This window comes from Perca fluviatilis, chromosome 21 (genome assembly GCF_010015445.1).
Source record: "Perca fluviatilis chromosome 21, GENO_Pfluv_1.0, whole genome shotgun sequence".
Taxonomy (NCBI): Eukaryota; Metazoa; Chordata; class Actinopteri; order Perciformes; family Percidae; genus Perca; species Perca fluviatilis.
In genome coordinates this window covers 18,535,707-18,559,852 of record NC_053132.1, presented here as the reverse complement: position 1 = coordinate 18,559,852, position 24,146 = coordinate 18,535,707, and the positions used below count along the sequence as shown (strand labels likewise).

At 39.5% G+C, this 24,146-nt stretch overlaps 1 protein-coding gene and 1 long non-coding RNA gene across 2 annotated transcripts; one reads left to right on the top strand and one right to left on the bottom strand.

Moving 5' to 3' along the window:
* Positions 1-2: 2 nt before the first annotated feature.
* On the top strand, positions 3-23,852 carry LOC120551299. The gene is made up of 3 exons (XR_005637856.1): positions 3-93; positions 828-1,044; positions 23,754-23,852. It is a non-coding gene; the product is annotated as an uncharacterized LOC120551299 (long non-coding RNA).
* On the bottom strand, positions 15,332-24,102 carry kcnj12a (potassium inwardly rectifying channel subfamily J member 12a). Its single transcript, XM_039788605.1, has 2 exons — positions 23,523-24,102; positions 15,332-17,851 (listed from the first exon to the last, which is right to left on the bottom strand). Exon 2 carries the CDS (start codon positions 17,700-17,702, stop codon positions 16,401-16,403), a length of 1,302 nt encoding a protein of 433 aa, XP_039644539.1. The 5' UTR covers positions 17,703-17,851; positions 23,523-24,102; the 3' UTR covers positions 15,332-16,400.
* Between the last annotated feature and the right edge of the window lie 44 nt (positions 24,103-24,146).

Genomic DNA, 24,146 nt, shown 5'->3' with positions numbered 1-24,146 from the left:
CGTTCAACGGCAGAGTAATGACCTAACATTATCACAAGATGTCGCACTCTACAAAGTAAAAAGTCAAAGCTCGGCACAAAGTCAGGGAGAAAGGTAAAACTAACCAACTGAAGAAATACTTAGCTACGTATTATCAAGCCTGGCACTTGTGTAGCTAGCTCAACTGACATTTAGCTAGCTAACTACCGTTAGCCTTAGCTAATTAGCTAGCTAGCTAGCTACGTTACTTAGTTAATTTAGCTAAAAAAACAAACAAACATAGTATGCCAATTTAGCTAACTTAAAGTTAGCTGACTTCAGACAAAACTTGTTATATTGAGTCTTACTGTTAGGTAGGGTTATTTACGTGAGGTATTTAAATATTTAAATAACTCCTTCATTTGACCACTTATCTAGCTACTCCATAGCAGAAATTCTTTGTTGTCTTATGTAACCACCCCATTCAGTTGTGTGATTCACTGCAGTTTCATGTTTTTTGTGTGTCAGTTCACTGCTTTTCAACAGGGTTTTGAATCTATTGTGTCACACCTTAGAGGTGAATAGAAAAGCAAAAACATATTTGTCTTTGAAACATTCAAGAGATCCTAGACAGACAGCATGTTAGAAATGGAATTGAATGTATAAGTCCAATTCAAAGTTTGGGATTGGTACCCTTATTGAGAGGTTAAAATAGTGTTACTGTTAAAACTAATCTAGTTATTCACAACTGAAGCCCCCCACAAACCACATTTAGCTGAAAATAGTACGGAAAGTGTTTTTAATATAAAATAATCTACTCAAGAATGGTCTGCAGAGTTTTTCTAATTGTCCCCTTTCCACTTTTGCAGTCAGTTCTTCATTATGTTAAAAGGGATATTGTTCTCCATATCAAACCACCCCAAACCACTTCTGCGAGTGAAGGTCCTGTATTGAGTCTGCGGCAACAAAGACCCTCATTCTGCCTGACACTGGAGACGTTGTCCTGGCTAAAGCGAGGTCTGTGTCCTGGGACGGAGAGTGATGCCAGCCAGTAAGAGATGATCCATGCGTCCTAGCATAGTCTAGGTAGGCTAAGGATGGAGGGGCGAGGTGTATGTGTGTGTGGAGGGGTACTTGCAGAGAAGTATCTTATCCCTGTTGCCTTCCACTGAGAGCTGCATTAGAGAAGGGTGCTGGCAGATTTGAGTCTACCCCTGGGGAGACCTGAGAGACAGTAGTCACAGCACTGTGTCTGTTCTCATGACTTCACTGTTGGGACATGGGCTACTCAGTTTAGCTGACTCTTACTTTTCTTCTCAGTTACTGTGTGGTTTGCTTAAGTTTGAAGCTATTAGCTGTAGATAGATAGATAGATAGATAGATAGATTTTTATAGATCCCCAAAAATGGGAAATAACGTTGTTGCAGCAGCAAAATATCCATTAGTATACATTAAATAATAGGAAACAATATACATGAAATAATAATTGATTACTACACGAGCAATATTTACAATATATACAATTTGGAAATAAAATGTACAACTGTTTAAATAGATAGATAAACTTAATGTGCAAGTTGGGGATCAAAAATGTACAACTGTTTCACTAGTAATGATAGGATGTAGATAAACCTATTGTGCAAGGTTGTGCAAGGTGCATTCAGTGCAGTTGTGATGTATATGAGTCTTATCTCACACTCAGTGATGAAGTGTTAAAAAGTTTAATTGCCTGTGGTAGGAATGTAATACTGTAGCTTATCCCAATACAATGGAGCTCACTGGCATGTAGTTTATGCCCCCCAAAATCACCTAACGGTGAATACTTTCATTTAGGACTTATTTTTACAGAAGGAAGATCCACTGTTTACAACATGCTCCGTTGATTTTTACGAGTATTCTTTTCAATGAGATGTTTATCAGTTTCTCAAATGTTATTATATAGGTGCTTTGTGCACCACAAAATGCCTCTGAGCTCCATTGTACTGGGCTGATCAACAGTACAATACACTGAAACTATGTGGATTTTATTTATTGTGTTTTTGTGTAAACTATTTATTGAATCCATCAGGGGAAATTGGTAGCGAACCCATTAAACATCCACCTTTAGGGTTTGCACACACAGGCAGAAGAGGATAATCTTAATGATATAATAAATGTAAATATAACTAATATTTCATGACTTATTGCCTCTGAGCTGTTGTAGAACTGTATGTTACCAATCAGTATGTTGTTACAGTAGACCTAATATACTCTTTCCACAGTACATAAATTCACTATGTTGCTCATTCTTCTTCTCATCTAAAACACATTGTGGCCCTTTGGGCACACCTAGGTAATTACCAAGGGTTGAGAGCCAGGAAATGAGAGTGGCCCCCTTATGTCCCCTCAGGTTGTCCATTCATGTTGCTTCATGAATCAGGATAGACTAGAGGCACCTACTGTAACTGAAAGAAGATAAGGCGCATATGTGTCACAATGTTTAATTCTGCCCATGACCTTTTTCTCAGAGCTACAAATAGCAGCCTTTTGAAGGGACAACTTTGTCATACGTCACACGTTGGACGTACATCACACGTTGGACATATAAAACACGTCTTCACCCACACAGGTGTTTTTTAATTTTCTTTGCCTAATTAGATATCTCCTCAGGTGTTTGAGCGTGTTCAGCCATGCTTTTCTCACTTTTCTTTGATAGTATACAGAGGTCTAATTAGCGTGAAAACACCTGTGTGGATGTGCTGTGTTGGGCCTTTAACAGTTTTTATCGAGTATTTTTCTGGATGGCTTAGCTGGGTACTTAACTAGTAATTTGGCAAACATTAGCTCAGTAGAGCTTCTCTCTAAATTGCGTTGTCAGCCCGTCTGATGTGGTTTTAGAACTGTCATTATTTACACCTGTGATTTTCCTATGGTGACATGTCGAAATGTGTTCTTTTAAAAAGCCCAGTGTATTTACTTAACTGAGTGATAGGATGATGTAATCAACCAAGGGTACCCCTCTGTGTCTTTAAAAATCCGGTGTACATTTTCAGTCTTTTGATGGGTACTTGGGCACTGCTGACAGTTAATGGATAACACCAGTGGGCTCTTGGCTTATAGCACAAGAAGACAAGCGTGGGTAGTGGGACAGGGCTGTTGTGTCTCTTCCATTTGGGCAGCAGACTACAAAACATGTCATTGGATACATTCCCGTCACACTTGAGACACTTGTGAAGTGTTTAGAAAACACATACCTCTTTATAGAATAACTTAATTTATACATGTATGTACCAATAATTGATCTCCTATTAGTACTATATATTACTCACGTCATAAGTTAATTTTGGATTCCAGTAATACCATCATACATAAAATATTAGCACCACTTTTGACTTTCTTTTAAAACCTGATATAGTAACACACATAAACAGTACATATTAGAGATGGTCCGATACCATTTTTTTCTTCCCGATACCTGAACTTGCGTATCGGCCGATACCGAGTACTGATCCGATACCAGTGTGTCATATATTTTATTATGTTTTAACCGCTGTATACTACTTTCCCTGTATGGATGTGATATGATTTCTATCTTTGTTGTCGGTCTGGCTCAGGTTAAACTCTTTGTGAAACATGAACAAATACAAACAATGAATGCTACAGAACTTTCTTTTATTATCCAGTTTGACAGTCAGTTATAACGGAAAAACTTTAACGCAGATTTTCTTTAGGGAGTATCGGAGGCGATACCGATACTGGTATTGGTATCAGACCACCTCTAGTACATATAACAATGGAGTTATTCTTCCAATTACTGTACTTTATTTACATCTAGTGACCTATAAAAGATATTTCACTTTGAACTTACAGTGTGTAAGATAGAATGAGATTATATTTGATTGCAATTTAATTGGATTTAGGTTTGGACTATATTGCCCAGTTGGAACACAATGGGATGAGTTTATATATTCATGTATATGAATACCTTTGTAGTAGATAATAATCTTCATCAGTTAAGTGTGGGCACTGGCTCGCTGGATCTCTCTCTCTTTTTCTCTCTCTTTTTTAAAATAAGTCGGGAAGCTGACAGCAAAGCCTTAATTTACTTTAAATGTTATCAAACAAAGAGTAATGTTCTCCCCTAGTCATAAAATGGTCATAAATCGATAAGAGAGTACTTCCTTGTTATGAATGAAGTGATCAGAGAGTTGAAGCAGCCGTGCAGTGTGTGTTTGACCAATCAGCGACTGTCATCCCGACAAACCCCACCCCGAAGGTTCCTGTACTTTCACAAAGTACTACCCTCCGATAAGGGACTTCTTGGGCGTAGAAATAAAGCCCCCAGAACTTAATTTAGACCTTGGGGCCGCAGAACGTTCCTAGTTCTGGGGGAAAGTTCCCGTGGTCAAAACACACCTATAGACCTCAGACCTCCAGTATACCTTTAATTTAGTGATACTATCACAGGAGCTAACAGGGAGTACATTCAGCAGTGAAAGTGTTGGCCACAGAGCCACATGCGGCTTGACACTGAAGAGATTTATATAGCCCCTTCAACCCGATTTCTTCTCATTTTACTGTCATCAAGAGTCCAGGCTACAGGGAGTTTGTTTCAGCATTAATTATAACTAGTCTATATGGACTGGCTGGCTGGCAGAGAGCCTGTTGAAGCCACTTCCTTGCATCCTTTCACATCCTTTAACTGACTCCAGAAGTCTTCTGTAGGTGTAAAGCTTTTTGTTTTATATCATGTGAGCAAATTGTGAGTCCAGGCCCCAGCTGGCTAAGTCAGCTGTTCCCTGGGTGTCACAGAAGGGACAATCCCAAGGGATCCTGGGTGTCAACTTGCTGTTGCGTAATTTAGATAAAATCAAATCTCATGATGACGTAGGAAAAAAATAATTTCAACCTTCTATCTATCCATCTATCCATCTATCTATCTATCTATCTATCTATCTATCTATCTATCTATCTATCTATCTATCTATCTATCTATCAAGGTTGTGTCTGGTTGGTTCCTTAGCTTCATGTTTTTTCTCTCCAGCTAGCAGGTTACGTGGCAACAACCTCCATATGGTAATTCATGTTTTATTAGCTGGAGCCGTGAGTGTGACGGGAGACGCTGGTGCACCAGTGGCACTCATATCTCTGGGATACAGACAACTGCTAACAAACCATTATAGAATTGTACTGTAGCATTTTCTAGGGAGGTAGAAAGAGACATAAAATAGTAAAGGGGTAAAAAGGGTAATTTGCTTATCTTGTTGGCACAATCTAGCTATAAAAAGAACCTATAGTAGCTTTGCATCTTAGAGCCCTGACCCAAGTTGGTAAAGTTGAATTGTGACGTACAGTGGACATGGATACACGGATGCACAAAAATACAAGAATACCATGGGATTCTACCTGCTGAGTAGTGGTGTGCAATACTGCAATATTTGGTATCGAAACCAAGTAAATACAGGGCCAGTATCGCCGATACAGATACGATACCAATGCGTTTTAATAATTAAGGTGGATGCATCATCAAATTGCTAAATCTGAATTAATTTTTATGACCTTAAGTGTTTTTGTGATTTTACCTTTGGATTATTAAAGGGGTGGTTTGGACATAGGACCTCATTTCCAAGTTAGCCAGTGTGTTATTTATCAGTGGAGACCGTTTTCAACATGTTTCATCCAGTCCTTCTAGTTGCAGAGTTCGCTGGTGCTAGGCTAGCGCAAGTCAACAGTATCTGCTAGCCTGCCACTAAAAACTTACCCACTCCACAGTACACCAGAGGCAAATAAATTATAATGCCAGACTATCGATGTAAATGTCTGTTGATAGAATAATGTCATTACATTTTGAGGGACTAGTTTCTTGAAAAACCCTGCAATCTAAAGGACCACAAGTCACTGACAACGAATGCAGTTCCATCTGTCTTTCCAGATGCACCAACAGCTACGGATGAACAGGTAATAACTTTTGGTAGGCTACTCTAGCTAATAAAGCTAGCCCCTTTCATAACGTTAGCCTAGCTGCTACTGTTAGATTGAGACTGACAACGTTAGTGGAGATAACGTTACAGTTCAATGCATTGTGGAGAGTGACAACGTTAGCTACCGGTATAGCTACACTCTTGGTAGATACCTGGCTGGGCTAACCGCTAACTTTAGGTAATTGCTGACAGAAAAGTCATGTAAGCTCGGACAGTTTACATGCAAATTGCAGCGGCAGGTAAATAAACGTGTGTAATTGTCATGGAAACCGGCTTTCTCCGTAGCCTAAGTAATATCACTCCGCCGCTGCTGTAGCCTATGCTACCAACTACAAGGAACAAAGTATAACTATTGCAATGTGATGCAAGGGTAGTTTTATTTCTAACATTATTCTATCAACCAACATTTACATTGATAGTCTGGCGTTATAATTTATTTGCCTCGGGTGTACTGTGGAGTGGGTAAGACTGTTTTTAGTGGCAGGCTAGCAGATACTGTTGACTTGCACTAGCCTAGCACCAGCGAACTCTGCAACTAGAAGGACTGGATGAAACGTGTTGAAGACGGTCTCCACTGATAAATAACACACTGGCTAACTTGGAAATGAGGTCCTATGTCCAAAATTCTGAACCACCCCTTTAATTACTTAAAGCCCAGGAAAGAATTTTCATTCAGTTTTGGCCTGAAAATATAGCCACACGGCGCTCCTCTTCCTCTCTGCCATTCTTCTGCTCCGTCTCTGTGCTGCTTGTGTGTGTGATGCTGCTGGCCACCGCCAGGCCTGGCTGCTTGCTTGCTTGCTTGTTTGCCTGGCGCCGAGTCACATGACGATACAACATCATATCACAAGAGGGGGGAGGAGGAGCAAAGTGTGCCTGCCCACTTAAGGCTGTTTTATGCTTCTGCGTCAAATCCGCGGCGTACCCCCACAGACCCCTCTGCGCTACGCCGGACCCTACGCCGTAGCCTGACGTGCACCTCTCGAAAAATGTAACTACACGTCGCAGCGGCACACGTTGCTCGGGCCGTGGCTGGGTAGCGTTGCATTTCCCCCGACTCATTTCCTGGTTCTCCTTCTCCATAAATAACATGAAATCAAGGAGAGGGTTCACTTTCCCTGCTAAAGATTTCCCACCGTGGTCAGAAAACACAGGGGAGACACTTTGTTTCTCTCACTATGACTCTACAGTCGGTACTCGCTCCGAAGCTAATCGTCGTCACTCTCTCACTTCTCCCTGGCTCTAACAACCACTCCCCACACACACACACACACACACACACACACACACACCACACACACACACACACACATGCCGGCTCGACGCACACACCAGCGCACAAGTATAAACATCCGGCCAGTTACGTAGGCTACGGCGAAAGCTCTGCGTGGAGCCTCCGCAGAACCATAAAACACAGACAGCCAGTTTGCCTTTTTGATGAAACCGCAGCAGTGATTACTGGAGAGAAACTGAAACTAAAATCAATCTCATTACACTGGTATTGATCAATATCAATACCAACGTTGGTATCGATATTATCGATATTTGGATTGATCTGTCCACCGCTACTGCAGAGAATGATTTAAATAACTGAAGTTATAGTCTACCCATCCCAGTTGAATGCCATGTCCTTGGGATTACAAAGCCACCATGCTATTACGGGGCAGTTTTTCCTGACATGCACTTAATTATCCAGGACCTCTTGGGGTCTAATTCTATGACAGAATGCCAGTTTGACATCCAAGCTATCAACATTCAGAGTATATTCAAATTCTGAGTTCCACAACCTGTGCGGCACTGATGAAAAATCTATAGTAATGCTTTCATGCATTAGGCGCTCATTAACACTGTCCACCACTAATCCTGAAAGCTTCACTTCTACTTTATGCGTGTGACACCAAGCCACACAAAGCTGAACATATACTTCCCAGGCCATGTTACATAATCAAACTTGGCAAATGCTTCCACCATAGCCTCTGTGATCCCAGTGTCAGTTAGTTCTGAGACCCAATGCCCGAGCTCAGTGCGACCAGTGGCCAGCATGTTAATCCCACATCTGTTGCTCACTGTGGGTGATTTAATCACCCCAACCAGATTTATTTAGAAAGAACTGATGGCAACAGATCTCATGCAAAGAGTTTAGGATTATTCAACACCAGTCAAAAACTTGTTCTGTGCTACTGATAACGACATTGTACTAGCAAGCTTAGGTACTTGCGTAACTCTTTCAACTCTTCACTTTAAGGGGCCCTGTTACAGAAATACCATACATTTGATCATAGATATACTGTATCATGTAGGTCATGTATGTGTTTCATGTCAAACTTTTACTTTAATTAATTGTTTGTTGTTATTGCATTCCATGTTGCAATTAATGTGTCATCATCACAAAATTATCAATGAAATTCTTCCATTTTTTTCATTATAATGAGAGTGTTGTTAACCAAGTACTGTACAGTTTACTGTATATTAGCAAAGCAATGTTCAGAACATTGTTTTAATCCCATATTATATTATACTTAAAACAAATTACTGCACTGTAGAGATTTGTTTTAGTTGGGCCAATATTATACAGTAGCCCAGTTTAGTTTTAATTAGTTTTTAAAGCGGGTTTGCTAGTTTAGTTTAATTTTTATTTTTTGAAAATGCTTAGTTTTTATTATTTTTAGTGTTAGTTTTTGTCTTTTTTTGTAATATGGGTTATTTGTCAGGGGCAAGATTCAAAAAGGTCAGAAAAAGTATTGTGTAATAATAACTCAACAAAAACATACAATTTTAGAAATATGTATTCACAATGTATTCAACAATAACACCAGTACATACAATGTACATATGATGAGCACAAATATGTAAACAGTCGACAACTAAAGAAGACCTACATGAACAGGTGTTTTGGTCGAGTAAAGTGGCGAACTTTTTGAAGTCAATCGACTCACACAGTCCCACACTTCCTCCCCCTTTTGGTGTTCCTGTGTATTTACTAACCAGCAGCTATCGGGTCGCCGGTGAAAGCCCTCCTGTAGTGTTCTCTGTCCTGCTGTTGTCTCCGTCATGCTGCCTGGCCCTGTACCCATAAATCCATGCCCTGTACCGGGGGTAGCTTCTGTTTCGGGTAAAGGGGGCTTTGCTTTCCCCTTTTACTTTGTTAAGGTAAGCTAAGGACTTAGGCTTGTCTGTCCAGCCGAGTCTCAGGAGCTTAGGTGTGGTTTTTGACTCAGCTATGTCGTTGGATCACCACTCTAAATTATTAGTTAGGAACTGTTTCTTCCACCTGAGAAATATCTCTAAGTTAAGACCACTTGTCACTAAGGATGAATTAGAGATGATCATTCATGCTTTCATTTCTTCACGCTTAGATTACTGTAACAGTCTTTTTACTCTGAGTAAGAATCAGCTTTATCGTCTCCAGACTGTTCAGAACTCTGCTGCAAGGCTTTTAATGCACATTAACAAAAGAGCACACATCACGCCTGTTTTAGCAGCACTTCACTGGTTACCAGTCCAGTATAGAATTCAATTTAAAATTCTTGTCATTACTTTCAGAGCCTTGCACGGTCAAGTTCCTTTCTACATCTCTGATTTGATACAGCTACATACCCCCACCCGTAGTCTGAGATCATTAGGTCAGATGCTATTAGTGGTTCCCCGCACTAATTTTAAAACTAGAGGGGATCGGTCATTCCAAGCAGTGGCTCCTAGGCTGTGGAATGACTTGCCTCTCTCGCTACGTTGTGTGGATTCTGTCGAATCTTTTAAAAAGCAGCTGAAGACTCTGCTGTTCAAGCAGGCTTTTACGTAGTCGATGGGTTTTTTATGGTTGTTTGTTATATTTTCTATTTGTATTTCAATGTGCTCGTATTGTGACTTCTTGTGTTGAATTGCATTTCATTGTGAAGCACTTTGTGATTTTTATCTGTGAAAGGTGCAATACAAATAAATTTTACTTACTTACTTACTTACTAGGTTAGCCTCCTTGTGCACATTTCTCAAATGTACTTTCAAATTCGTGGGATTTTTCCCTTTAATAAATTGTCCACATATTTTACCACCTTCAACTGCAAGGCACTTGCTTTTGTCTGACAGTCATAATCAAATAGGTCTCTGCCGCTTTCTTCCGACTTTCGGTAGCCTACTGCCATGATGCCAGGCGAGGGGCATAGTGAACTATGTTGTGTTCAATTTGTTCAAATTTCTGGGTTCCCAGTCGGAAACTATGTCTACGGCATAAATAAAACAGGTCTATGAAAGACATTGACAAAGACGAAAACTAAGGACATTTATTTGATTATTTTATTTTGTTTAGTTTTGCAAACAGACATTACAGTTTAGTTAGTTATCGTTTTTTTGTAATGCCTCGTTTTTATTTTTATTTCAGTTTACAACAATGTTTTTTCCCCACCTAGTTTTCGTTATTTCATTCGTTTTCATTAACGATTATAACCTTGCTTCACAGCGTTGCAGAGTAAGGTCTGACTACACCACACATACATTCTGGGATAGGAGAAAAGATGCTCTGGGTTGTTTGCATTTCTTTAAACCAATCACAACTGTCTTGGGCTGCGCTTAGCTCCAGACGCAGCGACCGTGGCTCTGCAAAATGGTCTTGGGAAGGAACTTGTTTTGGTGCAACATTTGCACCCAGCAAAAGAAAACAGCACATACAATAGTAAATGAAGTTAACTGTTCACACAATACAGTAAGGTGAGCTATTTAAATTAGTTGGATACATGGTTAAATGTAATTTGCTCTTACCAGTGTATCGCTGTGTTTACTTTGTCCATACCAATCCTCTCCAATCTGTCCCATAAACGTCCCAATTAGAGAGTAAATGGCGTAAACATATTCTTTGTAAATCTTTACAATCATTCCCCGAAAGAACCAAGCAGATCGTGCAACCTGCCTTGTTGCACGATCCAAATGTTCTTTGAAACTTGCCGTTTTCAGCGCGTTGCTTGCTAGCTCCAAGTTTGTTGTTTCTCGAAGGGAACAGAGTTTGAGAACAGCAACACACACAGAGTGGAAAGTGAGGGACATCCCCTAGTGAGCCACATGCGGGATGTCAGGTAATTATCCTGGAAATGTACTTTCGTTGATCCTTAATAGCCTATGAGTAACAAGAAAATTACAGTACAGATATGCTTGTGGTAATTTGGAAACAGTGTCACCATTATGTAGTTTGTCGACCAGAGAGAATTGACAAGTTGATTTTCAAATGTAAAAAGAATTCCCACTTAGTACATTTCTTGGTCACAATTCTTTAATAACTATATATAAGTAACTTGTATCATAATAAAGTGTTTATGTTAGAAATTGGCTGATATATCAGTCAGATTTTGTAAATCTGATTTCTTTACTTCTAAATATCCAGTATTGGTTAGGCTCTGCTGAATAGTGTAAGAATTTTAACTTACAAGAAAACCTAAATGTGCAGTTACTGTGCAATAGGCCTTTTTCAAAGAATACATTTTTACTTGTCATAGTAGGAAATACACAGATGTTACTAATAACATTAACGATGGCTCAGTAATAAAGTATGCTGTGACAATGAGCGCCAGAATGCACAATACCAGGACCCTGAAAGCAGCTTAGTGGAGTTCAGCTATCATTCATTTTATTCTTTACACCTGCGTTTTTCCTACTATGACATTAGTGAAACAGGCCCACGGTGAAATGTAATGCTTAAAAACATTAAGCTTTGCTTAGTTCTGAGGTAGTAGAGGAATAATGATCTATCATGTGTTGTTACACCATTGATCTGACATAGTCAGCTGCAGGCCTCTTGCCCAGTTCAGCGGGGCCAAAAGGCCTCTGGCCGCTGGTTGTTTGTGTGTCGCAGTGAATAATTGAAGAGCCTTCTTGAATAAGTGGCCCAAGACCAGGAAGTTATCTGACTGTGGCAACTTCATTCTTGATCTCTCAGCTTAAACCACCCCTCATGGTGATGTATTACTACCACTTCATCCATTCATTACTCAAGCTTGAGGATGCCCAGGGTTTTTCAATAAAATAAATTTTACATTTCAATAAAGCCTGTAACTGGTGGACCACTTTCAATAAAAGAGATGAAAACAACTTTTTTCACAGTTAGTTTTTAATTGAATAATTTAAATGACTGAATTTAAATCAAAAGCCCAGTAGACATTGTGCTGGACATAGGAAGACTTCTACAGAGGTCAAAGGTTTTTCCAATCATCCCTTTAAGAGAAATACCTGTTTAATCATGATCTGTGCTGAAATGAAACAACAGAAATTAAATCATTGAAAAGTGAGACAAGAGGCATATCTTTGCCTCTCAATAGTGATTTCATTGTAGTATTCTGATAAAAACAGATAAATATTGATTGCTGTATTCTATCAAAAAGAACTTTGTATAAAAATAAGCAGGTTTGTTCAGCCTGGCTGCTCCCTATTATACTTTTTATGTTTCTATGCTTTTTACACTATAAACTTTTATATAGAGCTAAAATAAGTGTGTGTTACTTTTTTTAAGGGCTCAGGTCAACATCAAAGCTAAAACAATCTCCGAAATAATTATTCAGTAGAAATGCTTCACCTTTTTTTTTATTTTGACCACTGAGAAGGTGCAGAGGCTTCACACATCAGTGGATAGAACCTTCCCAGAAGGCAATGAGCATAATAAATGTTAAGGGTTGGGTACACTTCACTTATTAGCCCAAAAAAAATGCTCTTTATATTTTACTACATCCCACAATTTTCCAAAAAAAGCAACCTATAACCACGAATACTGAGTTAATGACTATTAGTAAAATATTAGTCACTGTGACCAACATAACGACCACTTCATGGTTCTCCTCTGCGTTTTCATGTTGGAGTTTTTCACCATATCCTGTTTCCTTCTTAATACATATGTAAGCTTCTATGTTTAAAAGTCAACTAAAATTGTTCCACAGGGACATGACATCTATGATTTAGTGAGGTAATAGATAAACTGTTTTTTTTGTGACACAACATAAACATGTTGAGGTACTTTAAATGATAAATTCTGACTAGGCATCTAGAATAAGGGATCATTTTTAAATGCTATTATCCATGCCAAAGAAAAACAGGTATTCATGCATTATAATTGTGTCTCTTAAAGTACTATATAGTAATGGTAAATGATTGAATCTATAACTACAACTTACATGTTTAGTTGATTTGGTTTGAACTTGTTATTGAACAGGTATTTGCTTTTATCAATAACATTTGCAAACTGGAGACTCAAACACCTTTTTGGAATATGATCATCCATTTTTTAAGATCAGTCTACACGGTTTTTGGAACATTACCTTGGAAACAATCACTTCATAACTTAAGTCTGAGCTGCACTCATTACTTTGGTATCAAATCTGAGAACTCATATTCATACAAGTACAATACAAACTAAATAATGCAGGGTCATTCTCCTCACACTATTTCTTTCACTTGTTATCTTTGAATCAATAATATAAATATGCATGTTCAGTAAATTACAAGCGAATCATTAAAATGATGCTTACTAAAATGAATTCAGAAAGGTGTGCTTCAGTTTTTATTGCTTCCATTCAGACCTTGGTCCAGTGTCTCATCGTATTAGCATATTGCTAAAATGCATTTAGCTGTCTACAGTATGTGATATTTGTAAATGCCAGAGGAATCAATATAAGGAGTGAAGGAGGAAGCTATTTTCTTCCTTATTTTGTCTTATGTCTATCTGTTTGGACAGCAATGAAGGGATAACAGGTTTGTAGCCAAATTTAGTCTTGCACACATTCACTTAGGATACATTTGTCATATAATAATTAAATAATATGTTGTCATTAGTCTATTACCTGGGTAAAATTTGAAACAGAGATTGACAACGTATTAACAATGTAAAGAGCAGTTAAATCTACTCACTTTGGATGTAAAATGGATAGAAATGTAGGGCCAGCTAAAGTTGACTAACACATTTGGGGTCCTATCTTGCACTCAGCACAATTGCCTTTGTACACCGACGCGTGTATCACTCCTATTTTGCACCCGACGCACAGCGGACCTTTCCCTCCACAGACGCACGTCGGTAAATTAGGGAATGTATTTGTGCTCCCAGGAGACGTGTTCCGGCGCAAATGTTACCTGGTGCTATTTTGCGGTTTCAGAAAACAATTCCGCCACTGACCAGGAAAAACCTGGTCTAAAGTTAGTGGCGCTAGTCTAAAGTCAGTAGCGCGTTATTCAGATGCTATTTTAGGGGCGCATGCTTGGCCATCTAAACGGACACAGTAGTTCCCATTTTTGCAAACCATACATAATTACAAAGAAAAATATTACTGAAAATGCTCTTCAGGTGTTTGAATCAGGAGGCACTTTACAGTACGGTCCTCAATAAGTCGCAGCATTCTTTGTGACTTGTGTTTTACACAACATTTCCATGAATCATGGATGTGTTGATGACATAAATGAGGAAATATTAGAGGAATTAAGGAGACGTGATGTTGAACTACGGTGGGATTGGACACTCCGGCAGGATCTGGTCCGGGAGTAATGCGCGATGCGCTCCTAGTGGAGCGGGTGGACGGAGATGGAGTGGCGGGATGAGGAAGGGGCACAACAGGTGCCATGGCTGCAGCAATCCTATCCACTTGAGGAGATGCGCCCGAGAGGCCGCAGCAACATCGCCACCCAGCCAAGACAGGCATTTATTACTTTGCCACATCCCGGACAGCTCCCGCTGGCGTGCGCCAGGCAAATCCGCCGTCATAATAGCAATCTGCCATGAAACAAGCACGCCTGCTCTTAAAGGGAATGTGAGATGACGCTCTGATTGGTTATTTTCACGTTACGCCCAAACCACACCTAGCTACTTCAGACCATTTTAGATTTGCGTCGGGCGCAAGACTCATTTATCCCGCCGTTATAATAGCAACAGCGCCCGAGATCCGCCCACAAAGCTACTTGCGTTTTGCGTTTCATACTTGCGTTTCAGATTGTTAAAATAGGGCCCTTGGAGTATTCTAACCCTACTAGCATAATGCAAAGTGTTCTAGACCCATTTGCCCTTATAATGCATGCTCATTTAGCATTTTGAATGGATGCATGTTGGGTGGTTAGAAATAATTCTCATTCTTGCATTCTTCCTGTGTACATTTTAAAGGTTTTAGCGATATGTGAAATGTTGACTATCAATTTCTTTGATAAACATAACAGCTACTATTTAAGTTTATGCATTTTCTTTTATTATTTCATGTTAAGCATTAGGTATTGATTAAAGCAATGTCATAACAATTTAATCTCACACAGAACTGAATAGGATTTCTGGCCCCTGATACTGTTAACAATATGCATAGATTAATTTTTAAGGACACAAACATTAGTGTGGTCAATTTATAACTTATTTATAAATATAAATTTATTATTATAAATGTATTTATTATTATAAGTAAACATACAAGTTTTAGTTTAACTTAGTTTATTAGATAATTTTTCAAGTTGTGAAAGTAAAGGTACATTTTAAGATGCATTCCTTTGTGGAGTTACAAATTGCTGCTATTAAGTTATTCATTTTTAGCAATACTTACTTGGATATTGCAGCCTGTATCCTGCAACAAAAGATGTTTTATGGAAATACAAAATGTTAATTTAAGACAGTTGCCTACCATTTGTGCTTGTGTTTTGTTTACCTGACTACGCATCAATGTGTGTACATGACACACGATATGTGTAGGCCAGTGCAGCCAAATCATGATGTTGGTGGCTTGTAATATGTTTGTTTTTAAGATAAGGTTAAAATATGAGGAATTAAGAGATTATAAATAGACTGTTCCTCTAAACAATTTAATTTCTGTTCAACATATTCCTTTATGTTCTTTATAGTGCAATCAATTTTGCCTACTCTCCCTACATTGGTAAATTTTGGGATCACACCAATACTAGAATGAAGGTGTTGAATTGTGTTGTTCTCAGTGGCTCACGGTCAGATGTTTTTTCACGGCTCGTTGCATCTGAACGCTGCAGTGCACGGATTTTCAATGTGTCACTGAACGCAGGTCCAGCAAATTACAACAATGCAAGGAGAGCTTAAGAGTAGCCTTGTAGCAAGTTTAAATAGCAACTTCTATTTTTTTGAAGTGTTTTTGGAAACTGATACAACACACGAAACATAACTTAACTAAGTAATGTATTTACACCTAAGACTTGATTATAAGGTTCTGTCATAATAGTTTTTGATGCATCATTGAACACTCAACTCAAAATGACCATTCAGATTCAAGTTTCAATTAAGGAAGAAGGTCTTTCCCTAGCCTTTTCCTTGATTGTAGACATTCCTTACCACCATTTTCTAAGCTGTGTAGGCCTACTCTTGTTTTCCCCATTTCTTCCAGTTAAGTCCCTTTTACTGTTGTCTTATTTATTTTCCAATCTTTCACAGTAGTCAGCTTTTCCTATGGCACTTTGCATTGTTCTGCATTTTTACCCTTGGATAAAGTTATTGAAAGTTGACCCAGGGTCAATGGGTAGAGGTCATATTTCCGACTCTCTACGATATGACCTTTGATCCAGCACCCTGGTGGTCTGTAAGCGTTCAAACTCATGTCGGCTGTTTCGGTCTGGACTGAGGTTGGCCAGTGCCCTGTTCCCACCACCTACATCCTCCTCCTCATCATCGCGGCTCAGGAAGGCCAGCTCATTTTCATAGCAGAAGGAGTTAGAGCTGGGGACTAAAAATTTGTTCTCCACCATGTCCTTGGCACTGCAGCGGGGGGTGGACGGCACCTCGTAGGTTTTGTGAAAGTGAGAGTAATCCACCTTGTACACATTCTTCTCTTCAAACAAGACTGGTTCGAAACGGTGACCCCAAAGGACCTCCGAGGCCAAGTAGGAGCTGCGAGCCTGTGTGGTCATAGCGGTGGCTTCAACCATCCCCTCCAAGATGACAACAATCTCAAAGTCTGCTGTCTCCAAGTCCTGTTTGCTGATCCCAAATAGGGGGCTCTCCTCATCTATCTCATGGAAAATAGTGATGGGTGAAACCAAGAAAATCCTGTCCAGGCCTTTATCAAAGCCCACATTAATGTCTATCTGGTCTAGAGGAATATATTCCCCCTCATCAGTGATCCGAGGTTTGATGAGCTGTGCCCTGACATGGGCCTCTACAATGTGGCTCTTGCGAAGGTTCCCAACCCTCCACATGAGGCACAGCTTTCCATCCCGCATGGCAATGACAGCATTGTGGCTAAACAACAGTGTTTGTGCTCGCTTCTTCGGCCTCGCCATCTTTGCCATGATGGCGCCAATCATAAAGCAGTCAATGATGCAGCCCACTATGGACTGGAAGACCACCATGAAGACAGCCACTGGGCACTCTTCAGTCACACAGCGATAGCCATAACCTATGGTAGATTGTGTTTCAATGGAGAATAGAAAGGCAGCCACAAATCCATTAACCTGTAGGACACATGGAGTGAAGTTATCATCTCCGGCGGGATTATCCAGATCTCCATGTAGCAAAGCAATGACCCAAAAGGCTAAGCCAAAGGCCAGCCAGGAGACAACAAACACAAGAGTAAAGACTACCAGCATCCATCGCCAGCGAATATCGACACATGTGGTGAAGATGTCAGCCAAGTAGCGCTGCGACTTATCTTCCATATTGGCAAACTGCACATTGCACTGGCCATTCTTTTTGACGAAGCGGTTGCGGCACTTGCGGCGTGTGTGGATCTTGCCATTGCCAAAGCCGTTCATGCCATGCATGGTAGTGAGGCGAAGGCCCTCTTCCTCAGATGACACAATGCTGTAGCGGTTAAGCCTCCCCACACTCATGCTCCTGGCGGCGCTTCCAGGTGCAGAGTCAGAGCAGAAAGGCAGGCCTGGAGTGATTGAGGCCCTCACAGCTTGATCACTGGCTAAGCTGCATTTTAGGGCGTCATAGACAGAGAGATGGGTGGGAGCCTTGCGCTTTAATCCAATCCCTGTATGGAATGTCAGGAGAGGAGAACAATGTGAGTGTCTTTCTGTGACATAATGGTCAAATCACACCATACCTGTGTATGTAACATCACCAAAGAACAACCATGAAAGCTTTAGGAGACTGAATGACAAAACAGTATAAAACATACATAATATTCAAATAGTTTTGCTACTGGCCCAAAAAGACGACCACTGATATTAATAGATAATTGTACTGAATGAGGTTTCTGTCTGTTAGAGCCCAATTGACAAAGTCACCATCATCACTTAAAGTTTTCTATATGTTCTATTTTAATAAAAATATGCTTTTTTGTTTGATATTCTAGATAAACCTGCATTGGATTAACTTGATTTTGTATGACTGACTATTTGACCATGTAATGTGGTTGCTTGTTTAGTATAAGGTTTCCCATTAATTAATGCAGTAACAGTCAGGAGACAACAGAAGACCAGCTTCTAATAAGTGTGTCCTCTCGCAAACTTTGATAATGAATGTAATAGGAAACTATAGGGATTATAATAATTGTGTTAACAGTAAAGTTTTACAGTATGTTCAACATTGTTATGATTTGTAAGAACACTTTTCCCCCTGTCCTACTTTCCAGTACAAGGTTTATAGTGTTAGTATCATAGTACCGGTTACGTCAGTTATTCACACTCTTTCTCCTCGCCATCTTGCTCTCTTTAAACATCACGACTCAGTATCCAATTGGCCCTCACTGAAGGGTCCTCATGTCTTTTGATGTCAGCTCGGTAAGTGAAGAGCTGGCCTCCCAGCCAATCCACTTCTGTCACATGACATTTCCTGTGCTTTTCCCTTTCAAATTATGAAGAAGGTTGGCAGTGGAGACAAACTAAGTCATCACCTACCAGATGTTTATTATTCTATAATGCAAAAATTGACAATCATGTGAGTCACTACTCATATCTGGTTAGGTGTTTTATAAAATGAGGAGGGCTGTAATTTTTTAGGCCTACCAGCAATAGGAAGGCTATCACGTTAGGTTTTATCACGTCTTAGTTGTATTTATAGTTTATCAGCAGCATGCCATGCAGTCATCACACATGCAACAATCTGCGCTCTTCTATTTCTTTTGTGGTCTAAGTTTGCCATTGTCCTTTCACTACAATACCTTTGCTAGGGGATAGGGGGTTGTGTGTGTGTGTATTTAAACATACTCCTTGGGGATATCTATGTGTGCCACTGATTCCATGGACATCCAATTCCAGATGCTGCGTACAGGGATGGAGAGCGAAACAGGGATGACCCCATTCTGTACAATTTTCAGGATTATTAATCATGTTTTGAGGATGCAGTAAATTTATAGCACCTTACCATGGTGCTCCATACAAGTAGGTAGTACGTGTATCCCCTGTGCAATGCCCTGTGTTACATATTTATTGTCATTACGTTCTGGAACTTCAGCTTACAATAATATTACAAGACTCACACATACAATCATACACTTGCTAATATATGTGTTAGTTTTGAATATAATGAATCTGCAATATGTCAGTACGGCTGTGAAATGATTGTCACGGTCAGGCAGCAGATAACCTGGCCACTGTGCTGGATGTTGAGCCTCAGGCTCAAGGAGTTATGCCCATTGGGGCTGGACTGAGGCCCCTCTGGGTGCAGACAGCTTTTATCGCCTGGCCACATCCGTTTTGTGTATGCTGGCCTGATTTGGGCCCTGAAGACTTGACAGTTCACTCATGTGCATTCCCAAATCCCGGATGACCTGCCGTCTGCCCCACACTCACACTAATTCCATTTTCTCTCACACTCTTTCAGGTGAAGGGTTCTCCAGATCGGAGCAAGATTACCTCATGCACAATCTTAAAATGTTCCCTTAGAGGTCAAACACATACCTGTATCAGAAAAACATACTGTAGCTAAGTGTTGTGTTCTATTTTAATATGTTTTGCTTTTTGACAATATCACACTACATTCCCAAAAGCACAGCTGTTAATCCTACCACTCATTTCAAACATGTAAATCTGTAAATGTGTCAACCAAACTGGATTGTCTCGTCCTTTCTAATTGTATTTCACTTGACAGTTTAATTAAGTATTAGGTATGCTATATTTGCTCAGTGGCTCACCTCTGTAGTGGCAGGTGGGCTTGGCTGTAATGGCATAGTAACCACACTGACTGTCTTATATAGTTGAGATGAATCTTAAGCCTGAAAGTCATCTCAGCATTTCGCATTATACATCTTGGTCTCTACACTACACGCATGACCTGAGCAGCCCTACACGGTGCACAGTCTCCATATCATACTGCAGTTGTACAGTGTCAGGTGTCCAGTGAATTGGTCAAATGAAAGTAAAACCCCTCCCTGCGTCCGTGGAGTCATTCGATAAGTGCCTTAGAGTCTCAACTCATGCAGAAAGCCTTTGCTGTTGCTACACTGGAAGCTCTTTAAATCAGTTTGTCCCTCAGAGAGGTTGTGCATGTAAGGTTTGATTGTACATGGTGCCTTTACTAGTCTTCACTGTGCCAAAAGATTTGACATTAGATTAAGCAACTGCTAGTGACAGCTGAATAGCTATAATTCCTAATTGCCTTATTTCAAATTAATCAGAAGTTAAAGGGGCAATTGGTAGTTATTTAGCCATAATACAGTAATTATATGTAGAGCATACTAACATGTAATTGAAAACCTGGTTGTATAGATGAAAAATAAAAAAACAAATTTGGTATATACACAACTGCTTTAGTGCTGTTTTACCAATGTAAGTGAACCTGTAATGGACCTGTAAAGGGTAGCCCCACACTTAAATTACTACCAAATTATTATGCTATTACCCACAAATTAAGTTTTTTTCAAACACTGGAACAACTAAGCAACAACTAAACATAAGCTTACTGCTGCTGTTAAAGCTGTGTAGATATAGTTGCTGCCTAGTGTTAGTTTCTGTATTGAGAGACATATCAATCAGTGTGGAAATTATAGCAGGTTCCAGTCCTGACCTTTTTGTTTATATTGGGATCATCAAATCTTATACGAGAAGCTGCATGAAATGAGAGCTCAGAGAGAGGCCATTAGTAGTGTATTGTTGAATTTATATTATTATCTTGTCTTGCCGTTAAAACACTGAGTTTAGTATACATGACTCTTTGATTCATAAGGCTGGACAAGGAAAATGATTTCCACCACAGCCAATATTTTCATGAATAACCTTTTGTGACTTTGTCTGCTGTGTGTGTTTTTGAGGAGTGACTAGGGGAGATGATACTGCTGATCAAGATGAATAGAATGAATAATTGGATGTGCAAAATAATAGAAGGGATTGGGGGGAACAATGAGGTGTAGTGGGAGAGGGTACTTCATCTCAAGACAAGCATGCAGGAAACTGAGCTCAACCACTACGATCCCGGCCCACCTCCCAAGGCCATTGTGAAGGAAGAGCCGAGGCTCAGATGTCATTGTATTTTCCTATAGCTCACCACGCGGAACTCATCTCGTCTCAAGTAACCTTCAGGTATTTTCCTATAGAAAGTAACACCACTTTACCATGCAGCAATGCTGTCTGATTGACAGTGTGTTATACAAACTAGCTCACAGTTTTATTTTGAAATATAATGCAATAACTGACACTTTCGAAGTCATTTCAAAGGCTGTTCATGTTTCAACTACTAGTAAAGAGACCTATTAGTTAGAACCAGACAGTAACCAACCCTGGAGGCTGTAGGATCCAGTATGTAGGCCATCCCCTGTGCTGAGATGTAATCTCAGGTGGTTGTAGAGAGAGATGTTGATAAAAAAAAATGAATCACCTTCTCACATTGTTATAACAGCTGGTATATTATATGCAAGTAGAACTAAATATGTAGATTTTTGCTAGCTGCACCTGTAGCTTTTCCACCTTTCAAACACCTGGTTCCCATTGATTGATCATTCCCACATGTGAGCTTCTCACTGGGCTTTTTTGATCTTTATTTGTGCAGTTTTTTAATTACTTGTACCCATTCACAAAGGCTGAATCACCCATATTAAAACTGAACTCTATAATTTCCAATTTTAAGTGACACCTGTTGGTTAGAGCTCACGAGCTTAGATACATTACTTTTAATACAGTACTGTTATATGTTATTAAGTCATACAAGAAGATTGCTATTACTGTAGTTTTTTTGTGGAGGCTTTCAGTGTGTACTACTGCATGCTAAATATCCCTTTTTGGATAATAAAAGTGAATCAATCTGAGCGAAGCTGAGATGAAAAGCAGGATGAGGTCATTGAACTGTCAGGCTATGCTGCATAATCTTCGTTCTCTTCACTCTCTGTCTCTTTTGTACCCTCACATCAGTGATTTCTTCATGCACTGATAGAATACAATACCTGAAGCAACACATTTATCCATTAATACCTGCTCATGTCTGTCCACCAGTAATATTATGCTATCTGACATGCTGTGGTTAGGTATCAGGGCATTTATTATTAAGATGTTTGTTGAAGTTGAATTGTGGAGATGTAATGCAGAAATTAGTGTTTGTTTACATTGACTGAATTTGTGATTCTACTGGTTGCGTCCAGGCCTAAAATAATTATATTAGTCTATTATTATAGTTTATTGAATGCCTTTTAAACCAAATTAATTTCATTTCCGTCATTAATTAGATTATCATATCTAAAAAGTAATGACAAATTCCCATTACAGTGTACCAGATTTAAAATTGCTTATATTTATCTGATTCGTTGTCTTTACAGATATTATTCAGTTTACAAGGATAAGCAACATATAGGAAAGCAGCAATTCTCCAGAATGTTTTGTGGCTTTTTAATGAATTTTTAGTTAATTTTCACCAATTAATTTTCTGTTGACTCAACAGTTGATTATTTGATAATTTCAGCAGTTCTATTGTCCCGCAATATAATGCATTTATATGTGTCTTAGTGAACAAGCTCTGATATGGATCGAGACAATGTAGAGATAGATAAATCCCACGTTACTTCAGACTCAAACATCATTGACTGTTGACTTCAGGAGTTAATCTTTGTTTTAACTGAATACTTTCTAAGGTTTGTTTTTGTCTGCCTTCTAGTTACATTTCTTTTTCTTTGTTCTAACCCTGGGAGGCTCCCAGCTCATAAAGGGTTAAAACCAACAAACAAAGAAACAACTGAAATGTAACTAGCATGGCCTTCTTGGCCATTTGAAAATCTAAGATAAAGACTAAAGGGGATTAACCCTGCATGAGTCTTAGGGTGGGGAAATCAACATCATTTAAAATATGTGTGTATCTGTATTCTACAGAACGGCTTCTGCTGTAGTAAAGCTATATACTGTGCACTTGTAAGTATGTGATCAGTAACACATTATTTGCTGTTTTAGCTCTGTACTACAGCACGGTGGAATTGAAATGAAACAACAAGACTACAGCAATGACTTTCAGCTTTAATTTGTGTTGCTTTTGTTTACATCAGATGAATTGTCATGGAATTTAAGCACTTTTCATACATTTTCTTCCAGTTTTACTGGTTCTGAAAAAAAACGATTTATGAATCGATAGTATTAGATGTGTAATTTCAACATGACTGTGGATGTGCTCCAAAGGGAATGCTTGAGAGTATACATTATAGCACTACAGACCAGTGACATCTGAACAAATATTGATGTGACAATCAGGCTGAAAGTTTGAGGTGAAGTTTTCTGTCCTTCTCTTACCTTTATTTCTACCTGTCCTCCCCCAGGCTGCAGAAGTAAAAGGTGGTTTCTTCTCTCCCAGTGTCAGTATTAACCAAACTGAGGCATTCTTTGCATCTGCCACCGCAGCTGCTCCTTTCTTGTGTGTTACTCTAATACTGGAGAAAACCACTCCACCATCTTCAGCACAAGGCACAGACCCCCTTTGAATTTCTTCATCCTTGCTTGAACTCTTGTCTCTCTCTTTTTCAGGTGCTGTTGCGAGCGCAGATGAAACGCACCAGGCTGAATCACACCAGAACCTTGTGCCAAATCACTTTTGCTCAGTCAGTGCCAGACGTGCAAAACAGGTACGAAACGTTTAAAGAGGATTATCCCAGTGAAAATTAAGGTTTTTGTATCTCCATTTTCTGCGGCAATTTCTTCAGCTGGTCTTCTGCTCATCCTTCATCTTTATGAAGTCTTTCCTTCACATTTGCCATAAAACTGTACAATATTCACTCACTCCTTATTAACTGAAAAGCTCTCTCTATCAATCTTTTGCAATCTGATCTAGTTGGACTGCTGCTCTCTCTCTCTCTCTCTCTCTCACTCTCACACTCTCTCTCCCTCTGTCTATTTCTTCGTCCTCTCTCTCTCTCCCGC